This window comes from Lotus japonicus, chromosome 3, assembly GCF_012489685.1.
Source record: "Lotus japonicus ecotype B-129 chromosome 3, LjGifu_v1.2".
NCBI classification, from domain to species: domain Eukaryota; kingdom Viridiplantae; phylum Streptophyta; class Magnoliopsida; order Fabales; family Fabaceae; genus Lotus; species Lotus japonicus.
Window position 1 is genome coordinate 52,149 of NC_080043.1, and position 18,976 is coordinate 71,124.

General features: G+C 35.6%; 2 protein-coding genes across 5 annotated transcripts; both read left to right on the forward strand.

Moving 5' to 3' along the window:
* The first annotated feature begins 3,119 nt into the window (after positions 1-3,119).
* On the forward strand, positions 3,120-12,163 carry LOC130749064 (U-box domain-containing protein 35). 3 transcript variants are annotated; one of them, XM_057602347.1, is made up of 10 exons: positions 3,120-3,676; positions 3,757-3,885; positions 4,106-4,172; positions 4,310-4,518; positions 4,594-4,648; positions 9,344-9,623; positions 9,904-10,005; positions 10,088-10,516; positions 10,718-11,464; positions 11,532-12,163. In XM_057602347.1, exons 1-10 carry the CDS (start codon positions 3,469-3,471, stop codon positions 11,616-11,618), a joined length of 2,313 nt encoding a protein of 770 aa, XP_057458330.1. In that variant the 5' UTR covers positions 3,120-3,468; the 3' UTR covers positions 11,619-12,163. The 3 variants fall into 3 exon arrangements, with proteins under 3 accessions (XP_057458330.1, XP_057458328.1, XP_057458329.1); XM_057602345.1 differs by having other exon boundaries at positions 3,121-3,676; positions 3,757-3,881; positions 4,051-4,172; XM_057602346.1 differs by having other exon boundaries at positions 3,122-3,676; positions 3,757-3,881; positions 4,051-4,172; positions 9,347-9,623.
* A 1,843-nt stretch (positions 12,164-14,006) lies between these two features.
* Positions 14,007-18,968, forward strand: LOC130749065 (transcription termination factor MTERF2, chloroplastic). 2 transcript variants are annotated; one of them, XM_057602348.1, is made up of 5 exons: positions 14,007-15,279; positions 15,672-15,785; positions 16,920-17,102; positions 17,608-17,825; positions 18,303-18,968. In XM_057602348.1, the coding sequence occupies exons 1-5, from the start codon at positions 14,323-14,325 to the stop codon at positions 18,613-18,615; spliced, it is 1,785 nt and encodes a 594-aa protein (XP_057458331.1). In that variant the 5' UTR covers positions 14,007-14,322; the 3' UTR covers positions 18,616-18,968. The 2 variants fall into 2 exon arrangements, with proteins under 2 accessions (XP_057458331.1, XP_057458332.1); XM_057602349.1 differs by having other exon boundaries at positions 17,608-17,736.
* Positions 18,969-18,976: the final 8 nt, after the last annotated feature.

Genomic DNA, 18,976 nt, shown 5'->3' on the forward strand with positions numbered 1-18,976 from the left:
GGATGACAAGGTATATCATATTTTTAATTACTCACCCTGTTTTAATATCATTTTTTATGGTTGGTAAATCTCTTATCTTTTTTACTTTTAAAATTTTAAGGTTGTAAGATTCATGCTTCAGTTTGGAAGACTCTTATCAATTTTAGTCTGTGCTAAGTAAAGGACGTGTATATTAGATTTCATTCTTTGGTGTTGGTGAAAGCGGTCATGATTTTCGTCCAACCTCACATCCATTCAATATCAACTTTGATATTCACACAAGGCTATCAACTTAACCCCATACTCTTTTGTTCCACTTTGTGACATAATGTATAAGGACATTGATACGTCATTCCTTATAGGTATAAACCCTTTTGTAGCCTTTTGATTTTTTGAACAATAGTTCTTAATTTTTTCCTTACATTTTTATTTATCTTTGACCAGATGTAATTAGAATTCTCACTGGAGCAAGTGGAGAACAAGAGTTTGAGAAAGATGGTACAAAGCAGAAAAAGATAACTATTTAACTTGACCAAAATGGGTACACTCAATGTTCTTTGTTTATTAAAAGAACAATATTCGCCGTGCAACGCACGGGGTAAAAACGCTAGTTACATATATAACCCTAATAAGTTAATTAACATTGTGTTCGTTTCAAATCAAAAAGGTGATTCTATGAAAAGCTGAAACAAACATAAAAATGTAAAAATGTGATTTTTTTCTTCTAAAATAAGCTGAAACAAACGCACTATAAAGTAGTTTTTCCAAATAATCTATTTTCAGTTTCTATTAAAATAATGATTTTTGAAAAGCTGAAACAACCATAAAAATGATTTTTTTTATTAAAAAGGTGATTTTTCTAAATATAAATTGAAACGAACGGACTCTTTAGTAGCTTTTCAAAACAATTTACTTTCAACTTTTTGTAGAATAATTGATTCATCATTTTGAATCAATTAAAAATATTTTATTTTTCTAAAATGTTGATGTGGCTTAATGAGAGAGTAAGGTAGCGTTTAGTCACAGAACTGAACAGGACATAACAAAACAGAATAGAACAATACAATAATATTTTATGTGTTGTATTTTTTGTGTGTTGTGTTTGGTAACCCTAAGTCATTAGAACAACCATAATTTTAATTATATATATAACCCTGATAAGTTAATTAAGATTGTATTTGTTTTCAAATAAAAAAAGATGATTCTATGAAAAGCTGAAACAAACCTTAAAATGACAAAATGTGATTTTTTTTTCTAAAATAAGTTGAAACAAACGCACTATAAAGTAGCTTTTCCAAATATTATGCTTTCAGTTTTTGTTAAAATAATGATTTTTGAAAAACCGAAACAAACATAAAAAAGTTTTTTTAATTAAAAAAGTGATTTTTCTAAATATAAGTTGACACGAACACACTCTTTTTTTTAAACAATTTGCTTTCAACTTTTTGTAGAATAATGGATTTTTGAAAAGTTGAAACAAACATAAAAATGAAAAAAGTGATTTTCTCTAAAGTAGTTTTTTTTAAATAACATTTTTTCATAGGCAATTGTTAGTGTTTAGTTGTTAGTAATTACAAATGCTCCTCCTCAGAGTTCAAACCCTAGACCTCCATCTCAAACAACTATTTCTACCCTTAACTCAACCAAGTGACCTACTTTCAGTTTTTTTTTTAAATAATGATTTTTGGAAAGCAAAAATAAACATAAATATGAACAAAGCGAGTTTTCAAATTTAAGTTGAAACAAACGTACTCTAAAGTAGCTTTTCCAAATAATTTGTTTTCACCTTTTTTTTAAATAATGATTTTTTGAAAAGCTGAAACAAACATAAAAATAAATTTTTTAATGAAAAAGTGATTTTCCTGAAAATAAGCTGAAACAACGCCTTCAAATTGGCTCTTTCGGCATACCTTTAAAAACGTGGTTTTACTTTTAAAAAATAATTGATTTTATTTTAAGTGATTTTTTGAAAAGCATAAATTTATTTAAGTTTGTCAACAAATATAATAAGTGCTTTTCCCTTTAAGAAGTGATTTTTAACTGTTTGGATATAAAAGATTACAAAGAGAAATTATGGACATTTTTTACCATGTAAATTTTTAAAAGGTTCGTTTTGTTCCCTTCTGTTCCACCCTTTTCCACATAATCAAAATGTCTCATTTTAGAAAACTTTTTGTCCTGTTCCGTTCATCCTAAAAACACAACAAACACATATGAAATCCATATGCATGGGTGATTCTAAGGCCCGGCAAGCCTAGCGCCCAGGCTCTGTTGCAAAAAAAAATCGATTTGGGCCGCAAGGTGAAAAGGATGGTTTTTTTAGGTTCAGCCTGGGCAAAAAAGAGAAAAGAAGGATGGAAAGTCAAACAAGTTAACAAATCCAAGGGTGGAGATTGGTTTGAGGAAGGGGCAAAAACATGAGTTACTGACTGACTTACTGTAAAAAGGTTCAAAACAGGTGCTGATGGTGGGTCCACTCCCTCAGGAAAGAGAAAAAAAAAAGTCATCATCAAATGCTAAACCAAACTTTTTTACATTCATGATTCATCTCTATCTAAAATAAATAAATAAATAAATAAAACTTGTTATATAACTTGTTTTAAAAAAAACTGATTCAAGCACCGTATAATATTAACTAGGACTGTTCATGGTTCGATTCTTTGCTTGAACCGAACCGAACCGAACCTGAACCAAAATTTTGGTTCGAGAGAATCAAACCGAACCGACATAGTATGATTCTAACCGAACCGAACTGATTTTAAATTTCGGTTAACCAATTCGGTAAAACATGCATATTTATAGATGGTTCGAACCGAACCGAACCGATATACTATGATTCGAACCGAACCGAACCTGAACTGGTAGTTGATATTTTGGTTCGGTTACCGAACCGGTTTTTCAATTTAGGTTCGAGTTCGGTTCGATTCTTAAATAGTTCGGTTTTCGATTCGGTTCTTGGTTAGCTTCGGTTCTCAGAGAACCATGAATAGTCCTGCCCACCACATATCCTTTTTTTTGGGGTTGGGAGGCATTTGGGTACGTACTTGCGCGTACCCTTGACATTTTTTATGTGCGTGCTTCATAGTATCTTACTCTACACAAGAATTTGTGTTTACCCCCCTAGTCCAAACAATATTGGTGAAATCTAAATCAGTAATCTTTGGTTGACGATTGACCCATTGGGGAAGGGAGTGCAAGTGGTCTATTATTGGCAGTTTGGCACTAATTATTTTCCGTTGCTTGTTTTCTTTTTTGTTTTGCCCTTGAACTAATTATAGGACAAGAAAAGGAAACTTTGATTGATGCCCCATAAATTAGGGATGGTTTTCTATAAATTGTTTTCAAAATTCTGTTAATAAGAATTTTGGATTGCGATGGGACGTTTATTGTGCTTGTCCAGAAGAATAAGAATGCGCATCAAGAGAAAATTTCAAATTGACGTATTGTGGGTGATGAAATGAGACCAGTGCTGGCTGCAAAGAAGAACAAATGTGGCTTCCAACTCCTAAGGCTTCAGGGATCAAAAAGGGAGGAGGAGGAGCAGGAATAGGAGGAGGAAATGGGTTGGTGGCCGTGGCTATAGATAAGGATAAAGGAAGTCAATACGCTATTAAATGGGCCGCTGATACTCTTCTTACCAGGGGCCAAACTGTGATTCTAATCCACGTTTTGCACACAACATCCTCACCTGTTTCCAGTAAGTTCGTCTTGTTTAAAATTCACAATTCAAACTACTTGTTCGCGCAAAACTCTTACACCTTTTTCAAATGCATGCAGGAGGTAGCGATGCCATTATATGTAACATCAATAATAGTTCATCTGCATCGCCTCAAAGACACCAAATTGATAATACCATCAAGGATTTGTTTCTTACCTTCCATTGCTATTGTACACGCAAAGATGTAGGTCTGACAACTTTATTTCTCCCCTTTCTTTTAGTACATTTATTTATTAAGTACCTCTCGCCATATGTGCACACACTATGACCATAATCAAATTCCATCCTCTCTTGATTCAGATTTACGAAACTATTTTTTCCACATTGCTTACTGCTGTTAAAAATGTTGTTAGATACATTGCCTTGATGTCCTACTTGAGGACACTGATGTTGTGAGAGCATTAACAGAATATGTCTCCTATGCTGCAATTGAGAATTTGGTGGTAGGTGCAACATCAAGGCATGGATTTATTCGGTAAGGTCCTCTATCTCTAAGTTAACCAACTAGATTTTAGATAGCCTTAGCTTACATGATGATGTAGTATAAACTATAAAATCCCAAAAGACTACCTAGTTTGCGAAATACAAATTCAGGGACCTTTCCTTGTGCAGGTTTAAGCACTCAAGTACACCAAGCAGCATATCAAAGGGGGCACCAGATTTCTGTACTGTTTATGTCATTTCTAAGGGGAAAATCCACTCAGTTCGGAGTGCTTCTCGTCCATCCGCACATACTTCCCCACTTTTGAACCATATACATAATCTAAATAACCAAGATGGAAATCAATCTAATATATGCTCTCGACGCATGACTATGAGAGGTTTGTTTTTGTGAAATACAGATTGTTTGGGAATTGTGCTATTGCAGTTTTGATCATATCACATGTATGCTGCAGATCACAGACCTTCAATGAAATCTCATGGTCATGGCTGGCAGGATGAATACATGAAGTAAGCCATTTATATAAAACCATTTAATTTAAAACAAAAAAATCAGAAATTATTGCAAATTTGATTATCATATTTTCAGTAACGAGCCAATAGACTTCACCGTTGAGGGCTTAAATGTTTTTAGTGTTCTTGTGAAAGAAATAGAAAGCAGATAGGAAGCTTGAAAGAAGTCAAACAGAAATGTGAATTTCATTTCTTAAAAGTGAAGCTACAATCAGGAATTACATTTATAAACTAAGTAGCTACTAGTAGAAGCCACTAGGCTAACTACCAAGTGACACATCAGCATAACAGAATCGCACGTGGCATATGTGCCAACTCATGTAAACTAACAATAATTGATTAACTAATTATACATCTAACATTCCCCTTGCTACATCTAACATTTTCCCTCCCAAGATTTCTACTCCGGATGATGATAAACTATATGGAGGCAGAACTTTAAGTTGATTTCTGAGTGTAGCAAAATGCTGTTTAGACAGGGCTTTAGTCAGAATGAGAGCAACTTGCTCATGAGCTGAAGTTTCTGAATGAAGTTTCTTAATTAAAGACTAAATATAAGTAAGAGAGGATCCTGTAATGAGGATGTATAGTAGAGTTGCCATACTTGAATAGAAACAGTGATGGATCACACTTGCTTTATGAAAAACCAAAACTAAGTAAGGTTTTTGTCAACCTTTCATACCAGGCTCAAGGTGCTGGTTTTAGACCATAAAGAGAGCTATGTAGCTTTCAAACAAGTTGCCTATTTTCAGCTTCAAAGTCAAGTGGCTAACACATGTATACTTCCTCTTCTAAAAATCCATTTAGGAAAGCATTGTTGGCATCAACTTGTTGTATAGGCCAATGGTTTGTTAGTTAAATGGTCAAAATAATTCTGACAGGTTTTACAACGGGTGAAAAGGTTTATGAGTAGTCACAACTCACAAGTCACAACCAGCTTCTTAATGAAAATCTTTGGCTACAAGTCTAGCCTTATATTTAGCAACTATGCCATATGGGTTTTCCTTGACTCTAAAATCCCATTTGCAATCTATAGCAGTCTTGTTAGGTGGAAAATCAACCAAGAACCAAGTATTGTTAGCCATTAGAGCACCATATTCTTCATCCATTGTAGTTTTCCTATGAGGAATGGACAAGGCCTGCTTAGTGAAAGTGGGTTCTGGAGTGGTGAGAAGTAATGTAGGAAATTGGCAAGGCCTAAAAGTTTCAGATTTGGAATGAGTTTTCATGGGATGAGTAGATCTTGAAAGAGGTAAAATAGGAGAAATAGGAAAATTAGAAAGAAGTGAACTGGGTTGTACAAGACCAGCATGATAAGAGGATGGTGAAGAGTTCGGTGAAAAGGAATTGCTTGAAGGAGAAGAAAAATGAGCAGGAACTTAAAGAGTAGATGGTGTTACATTGTTGGAAGAGAACTGAACAAAAAGTAAAGGAATAACACCAAGAGGAACTAACTCAGAAGATGATGAAGAGTTAAGTGAGAAGAGAAAATAAGAAGTAATTGACTCATTCAAAAGAACATCTTTGGATATATATATATATATATATATATATATACATATAATATTCTACCTTCTTGAGAGAGACATTTATATCCTTTACGAAAGGGTGAGTTTCCTAAGAAGACACACAGTGGTTTGAAATGGAAGCTTATGATTGTCATAGGGATGTAGTACAGGAAAACAAATACGCCCAAAAATTAAAAAGAACTTGATAAGGAATTTTGTTGGAATTACGAAGTGAAGAAAGCTTGTTGATAAGAAAGGTAGCAGTTTGAAAAGCATGATCCTAAAAATGAAGAGGAAGAGAAGCTTGAGAAAGGAGAGCAACAACCATTTCAACCATGTGTCTATGCTTCCTTTCCATAACTTCATTTTGATGATGTGTACGTGGACATGCGAGTCTACGAACAACCCCGGGTTCAATGCGATATTTTGTCAAAGGACGAAATGCGCCACCCCAATCAGTTTGTCAAATTTTGATTTTAGTGTTAAACTGAAGTTCAACCAGGGATTAGGATCCTCTCTTGCCACATGAGAATGTCAAGTGAAACATTGTGCCTATCTCTCTTCATAAAAATTTAAAGGGTCCCACCTTTACCTATTTAATACAAACATATGAAGAGAGAGAGATAGACACAAAATTTCAACATGAGAGGCCTTCAACTACAGAATTAAAATGTTTAAAGAATGTCTCAGACTTTTGATGAATGAAATAGATCCAAGTATATCTACTGTAAGCATCAACAAATGAAACATAGAAAGTATAGCCCCCAAAGAATTGAAAAGGTGCAGAACCCACAAATCACTATAAATAAGCTCAAGAGGTTGGTTAGAAGAAATAACAGAAGAAGAAGGAAGTCTATGTCACTTACCTTGACAACAAGCAACCCAAAAATCCAAAGTGTTTTTATTTTACAATGGTATATTACAGTGTTGTGACAAAAAATGTAACACTTGACCGTTAGGATGTCCAAGTCTATTGTGCCAAACTAAGGTGGAAGTAAATTGTGGAGTGTATGAATCTACAGTGTTAACAGTGATGGAAGGAGAGTGAGTACATGTTTTTGTAGTTGACAAAACATTAGAAAACTTGGAAAGAGAAATAGAAACAATAGAATCTGAATTACAAAGTAAACCAGGAAACTCATAAAGCCTTCAAGAAAAATTTGGTTGTTGACCTGAGATTTCACAAAACACTTAGTTGGATGAAACTAAAAAAAGACAAATATCTCTAGAAAACCTACTAACACTAACGAGGTTTTTAGTAATAGTAGGAACATGAAGATCATTGAGTGACAATTTAGTTTTAGAAAGAAGAGGAGGAAATAAAGTAAATCCTCTAGAAATTGACAGACCTTGTCTACTGCCCACAAAAACATGTTTGTGACCAGTCATCGGAGTAGATTCCATGAGGTTCTGAGGTTCATTAGTAGCATGGTGACTAGCCACAAAATCAGCATCCAGCTCTGTGTGGTAGAAGGAGCAGTAGCTGTATTGGCAACAAAGGCCATAGGAGTAGGAGTAGAGTGTGAAATCTGAGCCTACATTTGTGAAAAGTTCTGAGAAGCTGCTGCAGTAATTGAAGGAAAACCAGAAGGTTGATTCCATTCAATATAATGTTATTGAGGACCTTGAGAGAAGTGTTGATTCTGCACATGAGGCCATTAATTTTGTGAAGCACAAAGATATATAGATTATTATTGAGCAGAGTCATAGGAAGATGATTGTTGTCCAGTAGTTAGGATTAAACCTATTGTAACAGTGAAGAACATCATGATCAATCTTGTTGCATACTTGAAATTGAGGAGTAGAGCGACCACTTCTTCCTCGATAACCAGAGAAATTACCACGGTCACCCTAAACCCTAAACCCAAAACCAGAAAAGTTACCACGACTGCAATAACCAGAGAAATTACCACAAAAACTAGTAAAATTAGGAAGCTGTTGGTGATATTGAGAGGATGAAGATCCTGAATGAGATCCATTACTTTGTAATAGATTGGCCTGAGTAGAAGTAGACTGTGATGAAGAAGAATGCTGAACAAGATTGGCAGTCACATTATCACCGAGAAGGTCTTGCCTATTACATTCAATGCGAGTTTCATGTGCCAACATTAAACCTTCGATTTCTTCTAACTGAAATAGCTCCGGTTTCCCACTGATTAGAGTGACTAGAGATTCATACTCCATAGGTACCATAAAGCATGACTTCCAGATGTTCTTGAAAGGAAATAATATCTCCAATGCTTGCCAATGAATCAACAACCGCTTTAATATGAAGGAGATATTTTAGATAGTTTGATTACCTTTCTTAGTATTTCGAAGTTCAGATCTGAGCTGCATTGTCTATGCCTTGATTCGAGCATGAAAATCATTGTGCCACTTGTCCCAAAGTTTCCATGTGAGAGCAACCAATGACATTAGTCAAAATAGAGGAAGACGAGGACGATAGCAACCAGGAAAGCAAGAGCTTCATCGTGCTGCTCCTAGGCTGAGTAGAGTGGATTTACATAACTAGAATCTGAGGATGGAGGAATCTGAGGATTCATAAGAAAGGTATGAACTATGAAGGATGTCCTTTGATGATCGGTTCAAGTTGTTGCTTCCATAGCAAAAAGTTTTTGTCATCAAGTTTTTCGGTAATCACTGATGGAGAAGATGTGATTGAAGCTGAGAATTCACTGGCACTGGAGGTGGTTGGGGAGGCCCTGAGAGTTGAGGCAGTGGTTGTGAATTCAACGGAGTAGCATGAGCTGGTGGTTCATTGGAAAAGATCGGAGGTTGAGGTCCGTCAAATGATGATGGCGGAACACTGCCAAACAGCGGCGCGAAAGTCTTTTGAATTGGATCAGAAGCTCTTGATACCGTGGTAGAAATAGAAAGCGGATACAAATCTTGAGATACGTAAAACATAAATGTGAATTTTATTTCTCAACTGAAGCTACAATCAGGCTTTACATTTATAGACTAAGTAGCTTCTAATTAGTCACCAGGCTAACTACCCAGTGACAAATCAACATAACAGAATTGCACATGGCACATGTGTCAGCTCTTGTAAACTAATAGAAACTGATTAATTAATTATACATCTTCAACATGATACTTGAAATGAACTTGTGAGAAGTTATGAATGGGGTTAACAACTTTTATATGACATTGACCCAGAATAACATGGTTTCCGTGGTTGAAGCAGGTCTCCAATTGGAAGAGGAAAAGGCATGAATGGAATGGACTTCGCAGAATCAGATACAGACATATCGTTTGTAAGCTCGGGGAGGCCAAGCAGTGCATGTTCATCCTCTATTTATGACTATATTGACTCAGGTCGAACCTCACGAATTTCCACCAGTTCTGATCGTAGCTTTGGATCAAACCGATTAGGCCTCAAGTTCAATGACCCCAGTTCATTAGATATGTCATTTTCACAAGAAAGCTGTAGAACATCATGCTCATATTCATCTCAGAACATGGTGAGCACTTTTTTAAAAATATATGGGATTTCAATTAATTAAATATCAATGTCTCACCAAAAATTAATAGTAGATAGCTACATCAGAATATATCAATCCATCAATTAATCAGAGGAGCCATCCATGGCTTGCAGTGAGAAGTAGGATACACTAAGTTATGCTATACTTGATTAAAATCAAGCACGTATAGACCATATCTTGTAGTAGAAATTACTTTATTCATATTTCTCAGATCAAGTAACCATTAAAGGTATCCACTTCCTTTTGCTAAAACATTTAGGATGAAGCAGAAGCAGATATGAAGAGGCTGAAGCTTGAGTTGAAGCAAACGATGGAAATGTACAGTGCAGCATGCAAAGAAGCACTTAACGCACAACAGAAGGTTAAATCTGAAAAATGGCTCCTTTTTAGTTTTAGATGTGTTTATTGAGATATCAGCAGCATTACTCTTTTGTTTGCTACAGTTAGTGGAGCTGAGCCACTGGAGAATCGAGGAAGAAAAAAAAATAGAAGAGACACGGTTGGCCCAGGAAGCTGCGCTGGCAACTGCAGAGAAAGAGAAAGCTAGAAGTAAGGCAGCAATAGAAACAGCTGAAGCAGCTAGAAAAATTGCAGAGGTGGAATCAAAAAGAAGAGCGAATGTTGAAGTTAAGGCTCTTAAGGAAGCAGAGGAAATGAGGTCTTTACTGGAAAATCTAGCCCAAACTGACATAAGATATAGGAGATACAGTATTGAAGAGATTGAAGCAGCGACAAACTTCTTTTGTGAATCTCAGAAAATCGGGGAAGGAGGTTATGGCCCTGTTTTTAAATGCTACCTTGATCACACTCCAGTGGCTGTGAAGGTTTTACGTCCGGATGCTGCTCAAGGAAAGTCACAGTTTCAGCAAGAGGTGATCAACCGGTGGACATGAGTAATTCTAAAACACTTATTTTTGACTGCGAGAGCTAGCATACATACATGTGTATCGATCATTGCTTTCTCTTCTACTAATTAATGCCTGTAAATTAGATTGTTTACCAATTACCAAATAAATATCCTTTCATTGATCAAATTATTTAATTAATTAATTGTCCCTTCCTGTGCTTTGCAGATTGACATTTTGAGCTGTATGCGGCACCCAAATTTGGTGCTTCTTCTAGGAGCGTGTCCAGAGTATGGCATATTGGTTTATGAATATATGGCAAATGGAAGCTTAGAAGATTGTCTGTTTCAAAAAATGAACAGCAAGGCTCTGTCTTGGCAATTGAGGTTCCAAATTGCTGCAGAGATAGCAACAGGCTTACTATTCCTCCACCAGGCGAAGCCTGAACCTTTGGTGCACCGTGATTTGAAACCCGGCAACATTTTGCTAGACCATAACTGTGTAAGCAAGATAAGTGATGTTGGGTTGGCAAGACTTGTCCCTGTGGTGGCAGAAAATGTGACACAGTGCCGCATGACATCAGCAGCTGGAACTTTCTGTTATATTGATCCTGAGTATCAGCAAACAGGAATGCTTTGCGTCAAGTCCGATGTTTATTCTCTGGGGATCATATTTCTACAGTTATTGACAGGAAGAGCTCCAATGGGATTGGCTCACCAAGTTGAACAGTCTATAGAGAAGGATACATTTGCAGAAATGTTGGACCCTTGTATTAATGACTGGCCTCTTGATGAGGCCTTGTGCCTTGCAACTACAGCACTCAAGTGTGCAGAACTCAGGCGAAAAGATCGCCTAGATCTTGGGAATGATGTGCTGCCGCAGCTCAATAAATTGAGAGACTTTGCCGAAGAAAAGATGAGTCCCATCTTTTTTGGAGGCACCAATTGCCACAGTAGTCAAGCTTCAACCCAACAGGTTCATTTCTATAATTATATTCCTCAAATTATTCACAACTTGTTGATATAATTAATTAATTTTGCAGGATGTGATGAGCGACCCACGGCTTGTCCATTCAGGAAGCTCAAGGAGTCCATCAAGTCCATCAACACCCACAGAAGGAGAACCTTAAGATTGCAGCCGGCAATAAATCAAGTTACTCAGCTCCAGTACTCATGATAATCTACATGTACAAAAAGAATGCATTTTGTTTGGGGTTGTGTAACATTCCCCAGGGGTTCTTTAACATTTGAGATAAGTAAATCTTGTTACTCTAGGCATGTAAATGATCCATCATTTAAATTAGATCCCGATGTGTGGTGTGAAAAAGATCGAGGAGGCATTATGTAAATATGTTAGGGACTTGGATTGTATATCACTGTAAATAAACTAGGGGTGTAAGCGGGTACATTCCGATCCGCGAATCCGATCAAACCAATCCGAACCGAACACATTATGGTGGGTTGGATTAGATCATTGGTTCGGTTTGAATTTTTTTACTGCATCCGATCACCATCGGATTTGGGGATTGAAAAATCGATCGATCCAAACCAACCCAATGAATTAAGAATTGTTATTTACATTCATCTAAACATTCCAGCCCATTACATTGTCTATGTATATTTGTATTGGATATGTTGGTTTTATTTGAATTATATGGATTATGTCATTATTGAATGTTTTGTTCTTTGGAAATGTTGAACTTTTTATATTTATATAATTTTTCACGTTTTTAGAATAATTTTTGTGCGAATTTTTAAATAATATTTTTTATTCTATATCCGACCATCCGATCCGAACCAATCCAATTGAGATCGGGTTGGTTTGGTTCGGGTTTAGAAGTAAAAATTAGGAAATCTAAACCGAACATGTTTGATTGGTTAGGACATTTAAACACCCTAAATCCGAACAATCCAGTCTGATTACACCCCTATTGTAAACCAATAGCACCTATTGTAAACCAATAGCACACAATCACAATCATAAAAAATATCACAATTTTGTGAATATAATCATGAAAATGTATAATTACATGTCTAATTAGATAATTTTATATTTTTAATTAACGTTCTTTATTTCAGAATGGCACTAAAGTTTTAGTTATTTCTTGAAAAAATGGAAGTGTGAAGGTTTTATTTTGAATAACTAAGCCCGTTTGTTTTTCTATTCCATTATCCATACACTTTGGTTTTATAAACGGTTTGTGAGACAAGTGTTCCAGTATGATTAGTATGAGCATATAAGTACCCAACATATATATGAGGGTGAGAATTAAAGTTTTTGTTATATCAGTGACAATTTTTAAAACACGTATACACGATCACTAAGGGCCTGTTTGTTTCCTGTTTTTAAAACAGTTTTCAGTTTTTAACTTAAAAACTGTTTGGTAGGATTTATTTTGGCTAAAAAGCATTTTTGGCCCCTGATGTTTCAAGTTTGTGCAAATTCTGCCCCTATCTATTTTTGTCGATGTTTCTACCCCTCATGTTTTCAAACAGTGCACCGTCTACCCCTCCATGAGGGGTAGACGGTGCACTGTTTGAAAACATGAGGGGTAGACGATGCACTGTTTGAAAACATGAGGGGTAGAAACATCGACAAAAATATAGTAAGGGCAGAATTTGCACAAACTTGAAACATCAGGGGCCAAAAATGCTTTTTAGCCATTTGTTTTCAATAACAGTTTTTTAAAATAGTTCTCATTTTCTATTTTTAAAACTAAAAAAAACCAAAACAACGAAAAGATTTTTCAGTTTCAGTTTTTAGTTTTCAGATATTAGTTTTCTTAATGTTGGAAAACATATCATTCAATCTGTTTTCTTTTTCCGAAAACTGTTTTTAAAAATTATTTATGAAAATTGTTTTAAAAACTGAAAAATAAAACTGCAATCAAACAGGCCTTAATTCTTGCATTTCAGTTCTTTAGAGCATCCACAATGATGATTTTTTATCTAGAATTGATGAGTGTTACAAAGCATTTTGTTTGTCAAACCCACGAATCCATTTGTGACTGTTTGATTCTTTTAAATCAATTGAATTTTGAATGGTAAGTATATCTAATTTTTTTCTTTAGAATGAGATGTTATCATAACACAGGCAGCATCACTTTTTTTTTATTTGAGTTGTTTCACATTATCCTTTTATATCCAAAATATCACATAAAATTTAAGCAATCCATAAATAATTTGTGCATATTTTATTATCTTTTTTTTTTTGTCCGCCAAAGATAAGCAACCGGAAGCAACACTTGCTTATTTTTAAACAACCAACTTTCCAAATAAACATATTTCAAAGGTAAAAATTTAAGTAATATCGCTTATGACTAAGTATTGGAGTAAGCAGCTTACTAATAAAGTGTAGCACAACGAGTAGATAGTTTGACTCATTAACCATCTATTTTAAGATTGATCCTTAGAAACATTTGTTGGGAGAGACTTATCCACTTAACGTGATCTCTAAGTTTCAAGAAATTAGTCTCTCCTATAATACCTGAGGAGAAAAGAAAGGAGAACCGCAGCTCTGATAATCTCAATCACCAACAAAGAATTGGAAGAAAGGTGCAAGCGACATCTCCGATGACAACAAAGGTGCAAGCAATGAAAATTGAAAAATGGGCAACAACTTAACGAAGTCATTTGTTATTTCTCTTTTTTACAATCTTACCATGACTTGGTTTTATTTTGTCTTTAGTCCCTCCCTTTTATTCCTTGCCCTCATTGACCAGTGCAAGGGCTCCGGTGGGCTATAGGGTTTAAGAAAAGCTGAAAGCAAGCAAAGTGAATTATGGCGATGGCCGGCGTGAATAGCTTAATGATTGTGAACTAACATGACATGACATGTTGCTTCAAATTCACATGAATTCATTTCTCCCAGTTGCGTCGTTTCCACACAAGTTGGAGATTTCTTGTTTTTGGTTCAACAACAAGCTCACAAGGTCTGAAACTGGAACTAATTATCACTGCTGCAATTGTTGTTATTCTGATAAAAGAAGAACGCGCTTGCGTTGGCGTTGGCGTTGGCGTTGTCATTCGGGGATAGGTGAATGGGAACTGCAGGAAGGTCGTATGGCCGTTTCAACTTATCTTCAAGAAATGGGGGTTTCGGAGGATGAATCGCTGTCTATAGCATCAAACGCACCCGCTTATTTGAACATGTTGGTTGAAGGTGTTAGGGATTTGGAGCAATTGTCTTCTTCATCCATGTCCATATGGGATGATAATAATTGTGCTACTACTGCTACTGCTACTGCTACTGGGTTCAACTTCAGGGACAAGCTTGTTCACATTGCTGCTAACAAAGGCGACAATGGCAAACTTGCCTACTTAGAGAGTCTCGGTTTCACTCTCTATTCCTCTATGAATGTCGCCAGGTATCTATCTCCTGACATTGACACCCTTCCATCTCTCATCCACAAGGTTTCATCTCTCAAGCAACTATTGTTTCATTCTCAATCTCCCGACTTCCTTATCAGAAACATTCGCCGCATGATGCGCCCCTTATCAATTTCAATTGATGAAGATTTACAACGCACTTTGTCCTTTTTCGAAAAGCTTGAAGCAAGGCGCGGAGGTCTAAGCGTTTTGACCTCCCGAGATTCCGCTTTCTGTTACTTAATTGAATCGTTTCCTCGAATTCTTTCCTTATCAGTAGACAATCACCTCACACGCATTGTCGATTTTCTCCACAATATTGGAATTCCCAGAAATCTCATCCCCAACATTATACTGGGTTTTCCTCCTATTCTACTATGGAATCTTCAACTCCTTAAAACTAGAGTCCTAGCCTTGAAGGAGGTGCGTCAATTCTTTCTTTTCAGCTTCAATGTATATATGCACAATATTCATTTTACTTATCTTTACATGAGTGCTGCTGCATATTCTTTTTGTGATGTTTCTTCTTCTTAACTTTGCATTTCAATGGACTTTGTCTCTCCTCCCTCTATTAGCAAGCTGCATTTCTTTTTCAAGCTTTTTACTTCTCAAAGTTTGAACCAATTACTTAGCCAACTTTACAATGCTTTGACTCTTTAATTTACACCCTTCCATTGCTCTTCTGGTGATTTTGATATCATAAATTGTTCTCATTTCCTGTCACACGTGCTTTTGGCTTTATGATGAAATGTCATCGTGGTCTTAATGTCATTTTCTACCTTTATTTGATAGATTACTAATTTATTCTTTTGTAGATAGACGTGGTGGATAAAGATTATGCCAAGTTGGTGCTGAAATATCCTTGGGTTCTATCTACAAGCATTCAAGAGAACTATAAGGAGGTCCTCACCTTTTTATATTCTGTGAAGGTATGATTCTATTGCGTCACGAGTGTTCGTGTCCATATGATTTTGCATGTATTTGTAGCTGTAGTTATGTTAGTTGATTATCACTAAAAGCAAACTAATGAGATTAGTCTGAATTCTTGGTTTGCAGTAATTATTTACAACAACAACGACAAAAGCCTTATCTTACTAAGTGAGGTCGGCTTCATGGATCATACTACGCCATTGAGCTCGATAAAAAACCAAATTAGTATAATGAAATCGAAGAGTCATATGTATAAGATGCCAACTTGAAAGACAACTAATGCATTATATTTAAGGGGCCAGTAACCTTTGTATACCATCATAAAGTGAATCTCAATTAGTATACATACATACTAGATAGTCACTACTGCCGTAAGATATGCTGTTGTAATATTAAATATAAAGAGTAAAACTTTTTTTTGTAAATATTTATCAGACATCTAAGCAACCAACATCTGATCTTTATAAATAAGAAAGTTGCATCAAGTTATTGGTGGTGAAATTAGTTCAAGATATATAGCAAAACTTTTATACTTACATGACAATATTTAATGATTTGGAGCCACTAAACATGCACAGTTAACTAGTTGCCACTATTATCAGTACTTTTCTGTTAATATAATGTGAAAGCAACCATCCATCCACCAAGTTCCTCTTTGATTGTGTAATCAATTCTTCAGTCTTCGTAAATTTTTAAGTAGGAGCAGTACTGAATATAGAATCAAATATGTCAACCTTTCTGGTTTTGGGACCACTTCGCTGTGGTCTATTTTACCTTTGGCCTTATGGAGAGAGCTTTAGCATGCAGTTTTTTTCCCAATACTTATTTGAGAAATCCAGTGCAGTAAAATCTGCATACTTCCTTATGGAGAGAGCTTTAGCATGCAGTTTTTTTCCAAATTTGCCTATGGTATATCCTTATGATTATGGCTGGTTGGGCTTGGTCTTCTTGGTGCCTTAATAAGAATTTTATCTGTTTCACATGTACATGCTTGTTTCTTTTGAAAACAATGTGTGGCGCACTTGTATCATGAGTGAGTGGGCAGGGTAGGTATGGAGGACATATTTAATTAGTTTGACTGGAAGAATGATTTATACAAAGCACTGGACTAATAATAGAATGCTTCATTATAGGTTGCAAAAACATGGATAGACCATGTAATCAAAAGCCAACCTCATATATTGGGTTGTTCAACTAGCAAGCTGCAGTTGATGGTGGATCAGTTTGCTGAACTAGGAGTTCAAAGCAAAAAGTTGGATCAGGTTATTGCTAAAAGTCCTCAACTGCTATTGCAGAAGCCCAGAGACTTTCTTCAGGTACTTCATTTTTGCTTTAATCAATTGTATATAATATGTGATAGAGATGTTATAGAAGTATAAACCCTGTTAGATATATAATATAAAACCATTCATGTGTCTTGAATTCTTCATCCTAAAGCTTCAATCATTTTTTTTTTCAAAATAGTGTAGACAACAAGGATTGGACTCTAGAGCACTTGGTCATAGATGCTCTGATTTCATGTCATGAACCAACTATCTCAAAAGTTTTAGTTATTGGGTGAAGTCACATGAATGAATTTATATTGTATTTCTTTCTAACATATTACTGGGATGCATTTTTTGCTTATGTTTAAGGGTGGTTGCTATGACATGAATATGCTATGGTATGATATCAGATTACATTTATGCTTCCCCTTCGGTGTTGTGCTTGTGGGTGAATCCTTTTTGTATGTCATAGCTGCAGATAAGTTTCTATTATACTTATTGGTGTTGCTTCATTTATTTGTTTATTCAATAAGCTCTTGTTCATTGTTATCAACAGGTTGTTCTGTTCTTTGAACATATGGGTTTGGATAAAGAAACTATTGGGAGAATACTTGCCCGCTGCCCTGAAATTTTTGCTACCAGCATTGGTAAAACTCTACAGAGGAAGATTGAGTTTCTTAAGGAGGTTGGTGTTTCTGAAACTCACCTTCCTGCGGTTATCCAAAAGTATCCAGAATTACTTGTGTCTGACATTGACAAAACAGTACTACAACGGTATTGTTCTAACTCATGACTTATATCTTTTGTTTATTGCTGTTTCGGTATCATATTTGTCTACCTCACCGCAGAGTACCCGGCGCCTTGTGTCATTTTTGGGTAGTGTGCATACTGCATCTCCTATTCTACATCTAAATAATTCTAAGCACATTAGATTTTAGAATAAATTGACATGGTAATGCTCTGTTTCAACTTGCAATTCTCTGTTTTCTCCGATCATTAGTGTGAAAAATAGAAGAAAATAAGTCGTAGGAAACATAGGTTTTGAATTTCTAGTTTCTTCAACTACATTTTGACCATTTCATAAATGTTACATTACATTGCATGAACAAAAAAGTGAAACGTTAAGAGTCTGTTTGTTAAAACCTAAAGTATTTTATAGGACACAGCTCTTTGCTTTTTTCCCTTTTAACCTCTCAAACAAAGAGGTGTTCTAGTTACTATCTTGTAATTTGATCTGTTGATGATCTGCAGGATAATGTACTTGATGAAGTTAGGACTTTCAGAGAAGGAGATTGCACTTATGGTACGTACATTTTCTCCTCTACTTGGGTACAGTATAGAGGAGGTTCTGAGACCCAAAATAGATTTCCTGGTGAACTCAATGGAGAGGCCTGTAAGAGATGTGGTGGGCTACCCTAGGTTTTTTAGCTATTCATTAGAAAAGAAGATAAAGCCAAGATTTAGGTTGCTGAAAGGAAGGAATATCAAATGTAGCTTAAAGGATATGCTGGGAAAAAATGATGAAGAATTCGCTGCTGAATTTATGGGTGTTGGAAGGTCATAGAAACAGAGATAGAAAAGAAAAAGGGAAAAATAGAAAAAATGTATTCTAGAAAATGTAATTGTGGTCATTGGTCCTGAATCCGTCTGAAACCGACCGGTGGACACCCTAGTGATAGTACGAGGGAGTTTTGTGTTATGGGTTCTTGGTTTGAGTTTGGGGTTTTGGGTTTCAATGTTCTTTGTGATGATTAAGAGGAAGAAGAATGGAAGGAGTGTAGGGTTTGGGTGGAGGAAAAATAATTAATTTATAGGTTAAATAATTAAAAAAAAAGTGATTCATGTCTGTAGAATGAGAAATATAGAACCATGTATGATGCATTGTAATATTATTTTTACAACCTATGTTAAAGTAAATATAGTTA